General features: G+C 46.1%; 1 protein-coding gene across 2 annotated transcripts in view; it reads left to right on the top strand.

The window, feature by feature from the left end:
• The window catches only part of ME1 (malic enzyme 1), a 672,171-nt gene that overhangs the window by 461,404 nt on the left and 193,553 nt on the right, over nt 1-17,214 (top strand). For both annotated transcript variants that reach the window (XM_063916902.1, XM_063916903.1), the window contains exon 7: nt 2,873-2,982. In XM_063916902.1, coding sequence (XP_063772972.1) covers nt 2,873-2,982 — 110 coding nt within the window. The remainder of the gene's footprint in view (nt 1-2,872; nt 2,983-17,214) is intronic.

Raw genomic sequence — 17,214 nt, 5'->3', positions numbered from 1 at the left:
CAATGGGTGGACTTAAAATCCAAACCACAAATTGCAAATTAATCAAAGCATTAGTAACATCTTTGCCTGTAGAAGAGATTACTATTTTTTAATTGTGAGAAAAGGCATTTATAGAGTATAAAACAGTCTGTACGTATATTGTGAATTCTCCAGAGATTATTTACACAAAAAGATATTAACATTTATTGACATGAGATTGTAGAAAGTCTGTAATGTAGCCACATATGCATATGGAACATTATACACAATAGGCCTTATTAAGATGCGGACGCAGTTGTTGCGCATACCACAAAGTACTGATATTTGGTACTGTGTGCATGCACCCAACCTATACTGCGCACGTGCAATACAGGTCTGCAAAGTCGGTTTGGGGGCAGAGAGGGGGCGGCGATGACCTCCATTGTGGGCAGGGACTAGGCCAGAGGATTGAGATCTCCTGGCCAGTTGGTAGGACCCGCGCTAACTGTCTTGTATGACCCCATGGGTCACGCAGCCTGCCAATGGTTTCGCAGATGAGTTGATCTTAGTACGCAGCTTGGATCACTAATGTAAGCATGACACCTCTTGCTGCATTAACATATAAGTGCTATCGCTGCTGCTTCCATGTGCAGCAATCATAGCGACTCCACATCTGAATCAGGCCCAATGTACATTACATACAGTAGGGAATGTCAACCACAGTGCATTGAGATTTTCTAGAGCAAACACAGATTTAAATTGATTATATCTTGTAGAGTGATACAGGTGAAAATGCTGATTGTTTCACACACTGTATTACGATATCAAGGTTTGTATAAATATTAATCTAAAATGGAATTTATCCACTCTGAATTACATTTGTAGAATCCTCTTTTCGTTTAGCTGTAAATATCCAGAGTGTATGATATTCTTGAAAATTGGATTCAAAGCCTGTCTGGGTGCCAGCCAAGCTATTAGCAGCAGCATAGCATCTCTTTACCACTTGTGGGCCCACAGGGGCACATCAAGAGAGGAGGAGGCCCATGCGCAGTCTCCGTCCGGGCCCCCTCCTCTCTAGCCAGCAGAGCAATAAACTGTCCCAGAGTCTAGTGCGCATGCGCCGATCTGGAAAAATGGTGCAGTGGCCATTTTCCCAGTGATTTTCCTACTGTGCATGCTCAAAATGCCGGATAAATGGCCGGTGCACACTTTTTCTGGTGGTTTCTGTAGCGCTGCTGCTGCTGCCAACGTGGGACTACGGAATGGGTGCAGGGTGTGTTGTGTGCGCCTCCCTGGGCCCCAGAGGTTCATGTGCACCGTATACACTGCACACCTATTATAGATACACCAATGTGGGCCTGGTATGCACAAGTAGAGAGAAAGACACATGGACCCTGCTCAGTCTGTTCAGTCTTAAGGTGGGTACACACTGGCCGATACATTGGCCGTTCTCTTGAATGGCCGATATATCATGGGTCCGTCGGCCAGTGTGTACGGCCGATATGTCTGTGAACTCCATCGTTCACAGACGTATCGCGTCGGCTCCGCTGCACAGCCGATGGCCAATATATCTACCGATATATTGGCGCGTCACTGTGTGTGTACCCACCTAATAATTGGGACAACTAACAAGCTGTAAGTAAATGGGTAATAACGTAATATTTATTAAATTAATTACTGAAATGGTACCACCGTCTGGTACCATTTCAGTAATTCATTTAATAAATATTACGTTATTACCCATTTACTTACAGCTTGTTAGTTGTCCCAATTGTTAGTTGGATAACAGCATTCTACATATTGAATGTTTATTCATTCATGACCATAAGAAACATTCATCTATTGTATACATGTATGAAGGGGTCCATCAACTGATTTGACACAGTAATTTCTTACTAGTTAGAACTGAGCGCAGCACTATCCTACTATTTCGAAATACTTTTTCTGGTGGGTCACCTGAAAGTGTAGCAGCTCGTCCGTACAATAGGTCTCAGTGCGCAGTGAACCGCAGCAAATACCATGTTCTAGGTCGATATGACAAAGGACATGAGTTTTTAACTTTTATTTTCCATTTTTTGAATTTTTCATACTTTACGATCCACGTGGACTGCAATTGGGAACGGTAACTTGAAGCGAGCGAACACGGAGCACTAATTGGGTTCCCGGTCACTGTACGGAGAAAACGACACCAAAAAACAGTAAAAAAACTCATGTCAACCTTTTCTCATGTATGAAGGGGTCCATCAACTGATTTGACACTGTAATTTCTCACTAGTTAGGACTGAGCGCAGCACTATCCTACTATTTTGACCTAGAACATGTCGACCTAGAGTCCCTGTCGACCTAGAAACCATGTCAACCTACTTACTGTCGACCAATAGTGGTCAACCTAGACAGTGTCGACCTACTTACTGTCGACCGACTGGATCCCCTAAAACAGTAAGCGGAAGTTTAATGAAGATTGGTTGTCATATTAGGGACAGCTATTGGAATAAGTGTTTGAGCTCAGAATAAACCAAGGGTAAGTCTATTCCTAGGTCATATTTATTCAGTATCTGTTGCTGCAAATAATAATGGTGTGTGAATATGTCAGTAAAAGCACGCTGCAGTGTAAAAGTACCTCTTAGGTATAGCTGTTCTTCCTGCTGCTGGAATAGGCAGCTAGTACAGCTGTTGATACTGTTCTCCTGTGTAGGTTCCTGGAGGCAGGGGGTCTACCGGTAGACTTCCCGTCTTGGCCGCATTATAGTGACACTGAGGCAGTATTGATTTTTCTATTTGCCTGGCAGGGTTTATTCAGGATCACAGATAAAAAATTATAAGCCTTTGAATTCACAATGAAATAATGTGTTTTGTCCACCAGCCATTTCATATGAAAGTGTTCCTACAGTAAATGTGCTTTTCTCTCTTTCAGGTACGGCATGACCTGCCTTATCCAGTTTGAAGATTTTGCCAATGCCAATGCATTCCGTCTGCTGAACAGATACCGCAATCAGTACTGTACATTCAATGATGACATCCAAGGTAGATACATTACTTTTTTTTAATAAAATGTCTTATATACATGAACTCTTACCACTATGGGGGTCATTCAGACCTGATCACGCGCTAGATTTTTTTGCATCACTGCGATCAGGTCAGAACTGCGCAAGCGTATGCACCGCAATGCGCAGGCGCGTCATACGGGTACAAAGCAGATCATTGCTGGGCGATGGATTGTACGAATAATCCTTTCGCACGGCCGTTCACAAGGAGATTGACAGGAAGAAGGCATTTGTGGGTGTCAACTGACCGTTTTCTGGGAGCGTTTGGAGAAATGCAGGCGTGTCCAAGCGTTTGCAGGGCGGTGGTCTGACGTCAATTCCGGCCTTGAACAGGCTGAAGTGATCACAAGGGCTGAGTAAGTTCTGGGCAACTCAGAAACTGCACCAAACTTTTTTGTAGTGCTCGGCTGCACATGCGATCGCACACTTGCAAAGCAAAAATACACTCCCCTATATACCTTAAGCCATATAGAAAATACTAACAAGACCAGTGATGTCTCCTTTTTAGGCATGTAATCAGGTTTAGGTCACAAAGCATGTATTAAACTTTAAAGATGACAGAGACAACCTGTAGACTTTACCAAATTGCAGCTCTCACAATAGCAGACATGGGAGTGATATCACACCAGAATGTGATGGGAAAAGGCAGAGCACATGATCAGAGGAATGGATTTAAAGCATATATAAGATGTGAGAAATGTTGCCGGGGGCGTTCACTTTGTATTTTGTTAATTGTTAACAATAAACTATTAACCCTTCAATTTTTTAAAGCATTCTTACATTGCAGCAGTTTTTCCAATCTCAAGTCACTGAACAAGTTTATTCAAGTGCCCAGGTTCCAATTGTCCTGGCATTGGAGCCCGGGGACTTTATGGTGTGTCTGGACATTCAGGATTCCTACCTGCATGTGTCTATTATGTCCCCTCATCAATGGTTTCTCTGATTTGCTGTCCTTCAGCAACATTACCAATTTCAGGCACTGCCTTTTGGTCTTTCTACAGCTCCTCGGGTCTTTACCAAAATCATAGAAGTTATGGCAGCCCAGCTCTGTCATCAGAGGGTCAGAATACTTGCCATGTGGCCGCCATGGCAATGGTCATCTTCAAATTATTATTGCCTTCCTGCAAACTCACAGCTGGCTCATCAACTGAAAGAAGTCCTCCCTGGCTCCTTCTCAAAGGATGTTGCATCTGGGAGCTCTCCTGAAATTCTCAGGTACAGAGGATTTTCCTGCCAGCAGACAAAATTACTGCACTGCAAACGCGAGTATACAAGTTACTTCACAGTCGCTGAGTGTCCATCCAGTCAACAGTGCAGGTCTTGGGGTCCATGGTCTCCACCTTCGACATGGTGGAATACTGTACGTCCAATTCCACTGCAGGCCCCTTTAACACCTGATCCTCTCCAGGTGGAATGGTCAATATTGTCTGATCAGGTCCCAGACGATGGTCCTCTCTCAGGAGGTTCGCCTGTCCCTCTCCTACAGATGTCTCGTTTGGACGAGGGTTGCCCTTTCTGGATTCCAGATTTGGTGTTCCTCACCACGTATGCCTGCCTTTATGGGTGGGACTCAGTGACAGGTCAACACTTCTTTCAGGGCCATTGGACTTCCACCAAGAGTTTCCTTCCAATCAATGTCCTGGATCTTCAAGCTTTATACAGAATGCTCACTATGGCATGGGACATTCTTAAGGGCAAGAATGTCCAAGTCCAGTCTGACAAAGCCACTGTGGTAGCCTACCTCAATCATTAGGGGGGCACTCACAGTTTGTTGGCCATGTAGGAATTGGCACACATTCTTAGATGGGCCGAACATCATCTTCCGGCCATCTCCACTGTGTTACTTCTGAGGATCCTCAATTGGGAGGTGGACTTCCTCAGCCATCACTACATACACACCGGAGGGAGGGCTCTACACCCAGAAGTCTTTCAGTTCTTGGTGGACAAATGGGGCCTACCGGACGTGGACCTCATGGCCTCACAACACAACCACAAAGTTCCCATATACGGGTCCACAACCAGAGACCCTGAAGTTGCCTTTGTGGACGCTCTGGCAGTGAAGTGGACCTTCCATCTAGCGTACCTCTTCCCTATGGTATCCCTCCTTCCCAGAGTTCTTCGCAAGTTCAAGCAGGAAGCAGTCACCATGCTGTTGATAGCACCAGCTTGGCCCAGGAGCCATTGGTTCACTGATCTACAGAGTCTGTGTGTAGAGACTCCCTTCTCTCTTCCTCTCCGGCCAGACCTGTTATCTCAGGGTCCCTGTCTGCACCTGGACCTAGCTCATCTGTCTTTGATGGCGTGGTTCTTGAGACATCCCTCCTAAGATCCAAGGGGCTTTGCCACTCTGTGATTCTGCCTGCCTCAGCCTGCATCTCTTACTGGGTTTGGCACACTTATTTCCAGTGGTGTTCTACAAGACACTATGACCCTTTTTTAGAGTATCCATGGTGCTTGTCTTTGTCCAAACTAGATTAGATCTTAACCTCCGCCTGGCATTCCTTAAAGTGCACGTATCTGCTCCGTCAGTCTGTTTCCAGCAAAGAATTGCTCCCCTGCCTGATGTTCAAACTTTCCTTCAGGGAGTCCTTCACATTCTACCTCCCTTCATTCCTCCAGTGGCTCCGTGGGATTTGTCCTTAATTCTCCAGGCTCTACAGGTGTCCCTGTTTGAACCTCTTGACTCAGTGGACCTCAAGTGGCTGACGGCGAAAACACTTTTACTTCTGCCCATTGCCTGTACCCGGAAGGTGTCAAATTTAAGGGTACTTCTCGCTCCCCCTTTCTGATCTTTCATCCGGACAGGGCCATTCTACATACCCGTGCCATCTACCTTCCCAAGGTGGTATCCAGTTTTCATCTGAATGAAGAAATTGTGGTTCCGCCCTTGTAATCCCCAGACCTTGGCTGGGTGCGGGGAATAGGGGAGGAAGGACCGGAGCATCCTGGGACTTCATAAGCTTTAACTGTTTGTTGCCCAGTCCTCTCCAACCACCTCTACCTCACTGCCTTCCCTGTGGATCCTATGGACCTCAAAGAAAAAAGTTAACAAGGGTAAGTCTTACCATAAATTCAGATTCTGCATAATTTTATGAATTGTTGCAATGTACTAATAGTCTAACGCAGAAGATTTCACAGAAATCACCTGCATATGCTAATTAGCACTGCAGATCACAGTCCCCATTATTATCAATAGGGAATATGATATGACCCCTATGTACCAAACTCAGAAACGCTAAGCCTTTCAGAGTTTGGCCACGTTAGTTTACACTTTCTTCAGACGATGTAAACTACTTTAAGTCTATGTATGCATACTAGCAGAAGGGAGATCTCCCGATAACTCTCCTGCAGCCTTTGGCCGGCTCTGGAGCTCTGGAGGCTGACACTTTGTGCATGCAGTGTCAGAATCTCCGGAGGCATCTTACACAAATGTGAAAAACTCCTCCAAAATGCTGGGGAATTAACTCACAGGAACAGCGGTTATCGCTGGCACTGTCCCTGTCAGTTACACTCATTAATGAAAATACCCTCCTCAAAATGGATTATTAATGCACAGGCCCCAGAACCACAACTAAATACAGCTATATGCAGTATATAGTTTAAGGCAGATGTGGAAAGCCTGCTTTAAAAAATAGAAGGGTTAATAGTTTATTTTTGTCAATTAGCAAAATACAAAGTGAATGAACAGGAGACAAATCTAAATCAAATCAATATTTCAATATCTAAATCAAATCACCCTTTGCCTTCAAAACAGAATCAGTTCTTCTAGGTACACTTGCACACAGTTTTTGAAGGAACCCCCGCGCGGAGTTTGTTTCAAACATCTTGGAGAACCAACCACAGATCTTCTGTGGCTGTGGGCTTGTTCAAATGCTTTTTTCTCTTCATGTAATCCCAGACAGACTCGATAATGTTGAGATCAGGGGTCTGTGGGGGGCTTGGGATTGAACTGCAGTTGGGATGCCGGCGGTCAGAATACCGACCACGGAATTGTAATGATCAGAATCACAACAGGGGGTTTCCACTGGCACCCTAACCCTCCCTTCTAGCAGTCTAAACGTAATCCTCCCAACCCCGCAGCCTAAACCTAACCCTCCCCCCCCAACCACCCCTGCAGCCTAACCCTCCCTGGGGTGGCTAAATATAAACCCCCCCTCCCCACAGCCTAAACCTAACCCCCCCGAAACCAAAGACTTACCCTAGTGACCCTATTCGGGATGCCAGTGTCAGCATTCTGAGTAGTGTTGGGATTCCAGCATCAGTATTCTGACAGCCGTGTCCCGACCGCCAGGATCCTGACCAGATCCCCTATGGGGGCTATATCATCACTTTCAGGACTACTTGTTCTTCTTTACGCTGAAGATAGTTCTTAGTGACATTGGCTGTATGTTTGGGGTCGTTGTCCGCAAAATAAAATTGGAGCCAATCAAATGCCTCCCTCATGGTATTGCATGATAGATAAATGTTGCATGTTGCAATGCGTATGCAAACAGGACAACGTTTTATAAGGACACATCTGTGTGTGTTTGTTTATCTATCTATCTATCTATCTATCTATCTATCTATCTATCTATCTATCTATCTATCAGCAGCTTGCTGTCTGACTTATAACATTATAGGGGCCATGCTATGTGGCTATGGGAGGCGGTCAGGAACCCGCCGGACGGAATCCCGGGGGTCGAAATACCGACGCCGGAATCCCGACCGGCACAATCCCGATATATTCTCCCTCCGTGGGTGTCCACGACACCCATAGAGGGAGAATATAATAGTGTGCCGAGCGTAGCGAAGCACCGTGCCCGCAGCATGGTGAGCGAAGCAAGCCCGCAAAAGGCTGCGTTCCGCTCGCCACCCCTGTCGGGATTGTGTGGTCGGGATTCCGGCGTCGGTATTTCGACCGCCGGGATCCCGTCCAGCGGGATTTAGGGGGTAATTCTGAGTTGATCGCAGCAGCAAGAAAGTTAGCAATTGGGCAAAACCATGGTGGTCATTCCGAGTTGTTCGCTCGTTATTTTTTTTGCAACGGAGCGCTTAGTCGCTAATGCGCATGCGCAATGTCCGCAGTGCGACTGCGCCAAGTAAATTTGCTATTAAGTTAGGTATTTTACTCACGGCATTACGAGATTTTTTCTTCGTTCTGGTGATCGTAGTGTGATTGACAGGAAGTGGGTGTTTCTGGGCGGAAACTGGCCGTTTTATGGGCGTGTGCGAAAAAACGCTGCCTTTTCTGGGAAAAACGCGGGAGTGTCTGAAGAAACGGGGGAGTGTCTGGGTGAACGCTGGGTGTGTTTGTGACGTCAAACCAGGAACAAAACTGACTGAACTGATCGCAGTGGCAGAGTAAGTCTCGAGCTACTCAGAAACTGCTAAGAACTGTCTATGCGCAAATCTGCTAATCTTTTGTTTGCAAATCTACTATGCTAAGATTCACTCCCAGTAGGCGGCGGCTTAGCGTGTGCAAAGCTGCTAAAAGCAGCTTGCGAGCGAACAACTCGGAATGAGGGCTCATGTGCACTGCAGGGGAGGCAGATATAACATTTGCAGAGAGAGTTAGATTTGGGTGGGTTATTTTATTTCTGTGCAGGGTCAATACTGGCTGCTTTATTTTTACACTGCAATTTAGATTGCAGATTGAACACACCACACCCAAATCTAACTCTCTCTGCAAATGTTATATCTGCCCCCCCTGCAGTGCACATGGTTTTGCCCAATTGCTAAAAAATTTCCTGCTGCGATCAACTTGGAATTACCCCCTTAATACTGATCCCGTGGCTATATGTATTTTATGGTGCTTGCTGGAGTTCTCTGTAGTATTATTATTTATTTATTACCAGTTATTTATATAGCGCACACATATTCCGCAACGCGTTACAGAGAGAATATTTTGGTCATTCACATCAGTCCCTGCCCCAGTGGAGCTTACAATCTTTATTCCCTACCACATGTACACGCACACAAATTCACGCTAGGGTTAAGTTTGTTGGGATCCAAGTAACCTACCAGTACCCGGAGGAAACTGGCACAAGTACAGGGAGAATATAGAAACTCCACAAATTTAGAGCCATGTGAGAATCGAACCCATGACCTAAGTGCTGTAAGGCAGTAATGCTAACCATTATACCATCCGTACTGCATTATATGAAATGCACTGCAATGCTCTCTGCAATATATGGTAGTCACTGTAATGCTCTCTGTATTATTTGACAAGCATTGCGATGCTCTGTATCATATGGTAATCATTGATGCTCTCTGTATTATATGGTAGTCACTGCGATGTTCTCTGTATTATATGGTGGTCACTGCAATGTTCTTTGTATTATACAGTACACCCGGAAAGTATTCACAGCGCATTGCAGCAACGGCAACCAAAATATAATACAATGAGCAATGCAGTAACTACAGTACTATAGGGTGAGCATTGCAGTGACCACCATATAATACAGAGAGCATCACGGTGACCACCATATAATACAGACAGCATTAGTGACTGCCACATAATACAAAGTATCGCAGTGCCTGCCATATTGTGTATACAACATTACAGTGACCCCTGTATCATGCAGTCAGCAGATGACTGCAAGACAGTGCATCCGGAAAGTATTCACAGCGCTTCACTTTTTCCACATTTTGTTGTTACAGCCTTATTCCAAAATGGAATAAATTAATTTTTTCCCCACAACATTCTACACACAATACCCCATAATGACCATGTGAAAAAAGGTTTTTTTGAGATTTTTGCAAATTTATTAAAAATAAAAAACTAAGAAATCATATGTACATAAGTATTCACAGCCTTTGCCATGAAGCTCAGCATTTAACTCGGGTGCATCCTGTCTCCATTGATCATCCTTGAAATGTTCCTACAGCTTAATTGGAGTCCACCTGTGGGAAATTCAGTTGATTGGACATGATTTGGAAAGGCACACACCTTCTATATAAGGTCCCACAATTGACAATGCATGTGTGAGCACAAACCAAGCATGAAGTCAAACGAATTGTCTGTAGACCTCAGAGACAGGATTGTCTTGAGGCACAAATTTGGGGAAGGGTACAGAAAAATATCTGCTGCTTTGAAGGTCCCAGTGAGCACAATGGTCTCTATCATTCGTAAATGGAAGAAGTTCGGAACCACCAGGACTCTTCCTAGAGCTGGCTGGCCATCTAAACTGAGCAATCGGGGGAGAAGGGCCCTAGTCAGGGAAGTGACAAAGAACCAGATGGTCACTCTGTCAGAGCTACAGCGTTCCTCTGTGGAGAGAGGAGAACCTTCCAGAAGGACAACCATCTCTGCAGCAATCCACCAATCAGGCCTGTATGGTAGAGTGGCCAGATGGAAGCCACTCCTTAGTAAAAAGCACATGGCAGCCTGCCTGGAGTTTGCCAAAATTCACCTTAAGGACTCTCAGACCATGAGAAACAAAATTCTCTGGTCTGATGAGAAAAAGATTGAACTCTTTGGCATGAATGCCAGGCATCATGTTTGAAGGAAACCAGGCCCTCGCTCATCACCAGGCCATTACCATCCCTACAGTGAAACATGATTGTGGCAGCATCATGCTGTGGGGATCTTTTTTAGCGGCAGGAACTAGGAGACTAGTCAGGATAGAGGGAAAGATGAATGCAGCAATGTACAGAGACATCCGAGATGAAAACCTGCTTCAGAGCGCTCTTGACTTCAGACTGGAGTGACGGTTCATCTTTCAGCAGGACAACGACCCTAAGCACACAGCCAAGATATCAAAGGAGTGGCTTCAGGACAACTCTGTATGTTTTTGAGTGGCCCAACCAGAACCCAGACTTGAATCCAATTGAACATCTCTGGAGAGATCTGAAAATGGCAGTGCATCGACGCTTCCCATCCAACATGACGGAGCTTGAGAGGTGCTGCAAAGAGAAATGAGCGAAACTGACCAAAGATATGTGTGCCAAGCTTGTGGCATCATATTCAAAAATACTTGAGGCTGTAATTGCTGCCAAAGGTGCATCAACATAGTATTGAGCAAAGGCTGTGAATACTTATGTACATGTTATTTCTTAGTTTTTATATTTTTAATAAATTTGCAAATCTTTTCACATTGTCATTATGCGGTAAGGGGCCTAATTCAGAGTTGATCGCAGCAGCAAATTTATTAGCAGTTGGGCAAAACCATGTGCTCTGCAGGGGGGGGGGCAGATATAACATGTGCAGAGAGAGTTAGATTTGGGTGGGGTGTGTTCAAATTCAGATTTTATGAAATCTAAATTGCAGTGTAAAAATAAAGCAGCCAGTATTTACCCTGCACAGAAACAAAATAACCCACCCAAATCTAACTCTCTCTGCACATGTTATATCTGCCACACCTGCAGTGCACATGGTTTTGCCCAACTGCAAAAAAAATTGCTGCTGCGATCAACTCTGAATTACCCCCATTGTGTGTAGAATTTTGTGAGGAAAAAATGTTTTATTCCATTTTGGAATAAGGCTGTAACATAACAAAATGTAGAAAAAGTGAAGCGCTGTGAATACTTTCTGGATGCTCCCTTCCCCAGATTTGTGCCTCGAGACTATCCTGTCTCTGAGGTCTACAGACAATTCCTTTGACTTCATGCTTGGTTTGTACGCAGACATGCACTGTCAATAGTGGGACCTTATATAGAAAGGTTTCCAAATCATGTCCAATCAACTGAATTTACCACAGGTGGACTCCAATTAAGCTGTAGGAACATTTCAAGGATGATCAGTGGAAAGAGGATGCACCTGAGTTCAATGCTGATCTTCATGGCAAAGGCTGTGAATACTTATGTACATGTGATTTCTTAGTTTTTTATTTTTAATAAAAATAGCAAAAATCTAAAAAAAACTTTTTTCATGTTGTCATTATGGGTTATTGTGTGTAGTATTTTGTGGGGAGATAATGAATTTATTCCATTTTGGAATAAGGCTGTAACATAACAAAATGTGGAAAAAGTGAAGCGCTGTGAATACTTTCCGGATGCACTGTCTTGCAGTCATCTGCTGACTGCATGATACAGGGGTCACTGTAACGTTGTATACACAATATGGCAGGAACTGCGATACTTTGTATTATGTGGCAGTCACTAATGTCTGTATTATATGGTGGTCACCGTGATGCTCTCTGTATTATATGGTGGTCACTGCAATGCTCTCCCTATAGTACTGTAGTTACTGCAATGCTCATTGTATTATATTGTGGTTGCTGCAATGCTCTCTGTATTGTATGGAGGGCACTGCAGTTCTCTCTCTATTTTAAGATGGTCACTGTAATACTCTGTGGTAGGTGAGGTAATATAGCAATCATCGCTGAAAGAAATTCTGATTAAACTCCAGTTTAAAAGTGGATTAACATGTTACTATCACTGCATAAGACATCTCTAGAAAGAACATGTTACCATATTTTGTGTCACAAGTATTGGTAAGCTATGTTCTTTGCATACAACTGGCTAATTATAAATTCCACTTGATAAGTGATTCCATCTCTTTGTGGTTATATTGACTACTCCTGCAATATGTACTGCCAGTGGCAGTGAAATTCCATTTTCTCTGACGTCCTAAGTGGATGCTGGGACTCCGAAAGGACCATGGGGAATAGCGGCTCCGCAGGAGACTGGGCACAACTAAAGAAAGCTTTAGGACTACCTGGTGTGCACTGGCTCCTCCCTCTATGACCCTCCTCCAGACCTCAGTTAGAATTTTGTGCCCGGCTGAGCTGGATGCACACTAGGGGCTCTCCTGAGCTCCTAGAAAAAGAAAGTTTATTTTAGGTTTTTTATTTTCAGTGAGATCTGCTGGCAACAGACTCACTGCTACGAGGGACTAAGGGGAGAGAAGCGAACCTACCTGCTTGCAGCTAGCTTGGGCTTCTAAGGCTACTGGACACCATTAGCTCCAGAGGGATCGAACACAAGGCCCGACCTCGATCGTCCGTTCCCGGAGCCGCGCCGCCGTCCCCCTTACAGAGCCAGAAGCAAGAAGAGTCCTGGAAATCGGCGGCAGAAGACTTCGGTCTTCAAACAAGGTAGCGCACAGCACTGCAGCTGTGCGCCATTGCTTCCCATGCACACCTCACACTCCGGTCACTGATAGGTGCAGGGCGCTGGGGGGGGGGGGGCGCCCTGGGCTGCAATATTAAGTACCTTGGCTGGCAAAAAAACACATAATATAGTCATAGAGACTATATATGTGTAAAATACCCCTGCCAGATATACATAGAAAAAAGCGGGAGAAGTCCGCCGAAAAAGGGGCGGGGCTATCTCCCTCAGCACACTGGCGCCATTTTCCCTCACAGCTCCGCTGGAAGGATCGCTCCCAGGCTCTCCCCTGCAGTTTGCAGACTACATAGGGTAAAAAAGAGAGGGGGGGCACTAAATTTAGGCGCAATATTGTGTATACAAGCAGCTATTGGGAAAAATCACTCAGTTATAGTGTTAATCCCTGTGTTATATAGCGCTGTTGGTGTGTGCTGGCATACTCTCTCTCTGTGTGTGCGGTGTGTCGGTACGGCTGTGTCGACATGTTTGATGAGGAGGCTTATGTGGAGGCGGAGCAAGTGCCGATAAATGTGATGTCACCCCCTGCGGGGCTGACACCTGAGTGGATGGACTTGTGGAAGGAATTACGTGAAAGTGTCAACTCCTTACATAAAAGGTTTGACGACATATCAGATGTGGGACAGCCGGCTTCTCAGCTTGTGCCTGCCCAGCTGTCTCAAAAGCCATCAGGGGCTCTAAAACGCCCGCTACCTCAGATGGCAGACACAGATGTCGACACGGATACTGAATCCAGTGTCGACGACGATGAGGCAAATGTACATTCCAATAGGGCCACACGTTACATGATTGAGGCAATGAATAATGTGTTGCACATTTCTGATATTACCCCAGAAACCACAAAAAAGGGTATTATGTTTGGGGAGAAAAAACTACCAGTGGTTTTTCCCCCATCTGAGGAATTAAATGAGGTGTGTGAAGAAGCGTGGGCTTCCCCCGATAAGAAACTGGTAATTTCTAAAAGGTTACTAATGGCGTACCCTTTCCCGCCAGAGGATAGGTCACGTTGGGAAACATCCCCTAGGGTGGATAAAGCGCTCACACGTCTGTCAAAAAAGGTGGCACTACCGTCTCCGGGCACGGCCGCCCTAAAGGAGCCTGCTGATAGGAAGCAGGAGGCTATCCTGAAGTCTGTATATACACACTCAGGTATTATACTGAGACCAGCTATTGCTTCAGCATGGATGTGCAGTGCTGCAGCTGCGTGGTCAGATTCCCTGTCGGAAAATATTGATAAGAGCATATAAAAGACGCAGTCTTATACATGAGAGATGCACAGAGGGATATTTGCCGGCTGGCATCTAAAATAAGTGCAATGTCCATTTCTGCCAGGAGAGGATTATGGACTCGGCAGTGGACGGGTGATGCAGATGGAAGTTTTGCCTTATAAGGGTGAGGAGTTGTTCGGGGATGGTCTCTCGGACCTCGTTTCCACAGCAACAGCTGGGAAGTCAGCATTTTTACCCCATGTTCCCTCACAGCCAAAGAAAGCACCATATTATCAGGTACAGTCCTTTCGGCCCCATAAAGGCAAGCGGGTTAAAGGCGCGTCCTTTCTGCCCAGAGGCAGAGGTAGAGGGAAAAAGCTGCAGCATACAGCCAGTTCCCAGGAGCAAAAGTCCTCCCCCGCTTCCTCCAAGTCCACCGCATGACGCTGGGGCTCCACAGGCGGAGCCAGGTACGGTGGGGGCCCGTCTCAAAAACTTCAGCAATCAGTGGGCTCGCTCACGGGTGGATCCCTGGATCCTTCAAGTAGTATCTCAGGGGTACAAGCTGGAAATCGAGACATCTCTCCCCGCCGTTTCCTCAAATCTGCCTTGCCAACAACTCCCTCAGGCAGGGAGGCACTGCTAGAGGCAATTCACAAGCTGTATTCCCAGCAGGTGATAGTCAAGGTGCCCCTCCTTCAACAAGGACGGGGTTACTATTCCACAATGTTTGTGGTACCGAAACCGGACGGTTCGGTGAGACCCATTTTAAATTTGAAATCCTTGAACACATATATAAAAAAAATTCAAGTTCAAGATGGAATCGCTCAGGGCGGTTATTTCAAGCCTGGACGAGGGGGATTACATGGTATCACTGGACATCAAGGATGCTTACCTGCATGTCCCCATTTACCATCATCACCAGGAGTACCTCAGATTTGTGGTACAGGATTGTCATTACCAATTCCAGACGTTGCCGTTTGGTCTGTCCACGGCACCGAGGGTATTTACCAAGGTAATGACCGAAATGATGATACTCCTTCGAAAAAAGGGAGTTTTAATTATCCTGTACTTGGACGATCTCCTGATAAAGGCGAGGTCCAGGGAGAAGTTGTTGGTCGGGGTAGCACTATCTCGGGAGGTGCTACAACAGCACGGTTGGATTCTAAATATTCCAAAGTCACAGCTGGTCCCTACGACACGTCTACTGTTCCTGGGGATGGTTCTGGATACAGAACAGAAAAAAGTGTTTCTCCCGGAGGAGAAAGCCAAGGAGCTGTCATCTCTAGTCAGAGGCCTCCTGAAACCAAAACAGGTGTCGGTGCATCACTGCACGCGAGTCCTGGGAAAAATGGTAGCTTCCTACGAAGCAATTCCATTCGGCAGGTTCCATGCAAGGACTTTTCAGTGGGACCTGTTGGACAAGTGGTCCGGATCGCATCTTCAGATGCATCGGCTGATAACCCTGTCTCCAAGGACCAGGGTGTCTCTGCTGTGGTGGCTGCAAAGTGCTCATCTTCAAGAGGGCAGCAGATTAGGCATACAGGACTGGGTCCTGGTGACCACGGATGCCAGCCTTCGAGGCTGGGGGGCAGTCACACAGGGAAGAAACTTCCAAGGACTATGGTCAAGTCAGGAGACTTCCCTACACATAAATATTCTGGAACTGAGGGCCATTTACAATGCCCTAAGTCAGGCAAAACCCCTGCTTCAAAACCAGCCGGTACTGATCCAGTCAGACAACATCAGGGCAGTCGCCCATGTAAACCGACAGGGCGGCACAAGAAGCAGGACGGCGATGGCAGAAGCCACAAGGATTCTCCGATGGGCGGAAAATCACGTGTTAGCACTGTCAGCAGTGTTCATTCCGGGAGTGGACAACTGGGAAGCAGACTTCCTCAGCAGGCACGACCTCCACCCGGGAGAGTGGGGACTTCATCCAGAAGTCTTCCAACTGATTGTAAACCGTTGGGAAAGGCCACAGGTGGACATGATGGCGTCCCGCCTAAACAAAAAGCTAGAAAGATATTGCGCCAGGTCAAGAGACCCTCAGGCGATAGCTGTGGATGCTCTAGTGACACCGTGGGTGTACCGGTCGGTTTATGTGTTCCCTCCTCTTCCTCTCATACCCAAGGTACTGAGGATAATAAGGAGAAGAGGAGTAAGAACTATACTCATTGTTCCGGATTGGCCAAGAAGAGCTTGGTACCCGGAACTTCAAGAAATGATCTCAGAGGACCCATGGCCTCTGCCGCTCAGACAGGACCTGCTGCAGCAGGGGCCCTGTCTGTTCCAAGACTTACCACGGCTGCGTTTGACGGCATGGCGGTTGAACACCGGATCCTGAAGGAAAAGGGCATTCCGGAGGTAGTCATTCCTATGTTGATTAAAGCTAGGAAAGAAGTGACCGCAAACCATTATCACCGCATTTGGCGAAAATATGTTGCGTGGTGTGAGGCCAGGAAGGCCCCAAAGGAAGAATTTCAGCTGGGCCGTTTTCTGCACTTCCTACAGTCAGGGGTGACTATGGGCCTAAAATTGGGTTCCATTAAGGTCCAGATTTCAGCTCTATCGATTTTCTTCCAGAGAGAACTGGCTTCACTACCTGAAGTTCAGACTTTTGTTAAGGGAGTGCTGCATATTCAGCCCCCTTTTGTGCCTCCAGTGGCACCTTGGGATCTCAACGTGGTGTTGGATTTCCTAAAGTCACATTGGTTTGAGCCACTTAAGACCGTGGAATTAAAATATCTCACGTGGAAAGTGGTCATGCTGTTGGCCTTGGCTTCGGCCAGGCGTGTGTCAGAATTGGCGGCTTTGTCATGTAAAAGCCCTTATCTGATTTTCCATATGGATAGGGCAGAATTGAGGACTCGTCCCCAGTTTCTCCCTAAGATGGTATCAGCCTTTCATTTGAACCAACCTATCGTGGTGCCTGCGGCTACTAAAGACTTGGAGGC

The sequence above is a fragment of the Pseudophryne corroboree genome, chromosome 4 (assembly GCF_028390025.1).
Source record: "Pseudophryne corroboree isolate aPseCor3 chromosome 4, aPseCor3.hap2, whole genome shotgun sequence".
NCBI lineage: Eukaryota > Metazoa > Chordata > Amphibia > Anura > Myobatrachidae > Pseudophryne > Pseudophryne corroboree.
The sequence above is the reverse complement of the archived record's forward strand: the minus strand, read 5'-3'. Positions and strand labels throughout refer to the sequence as shown.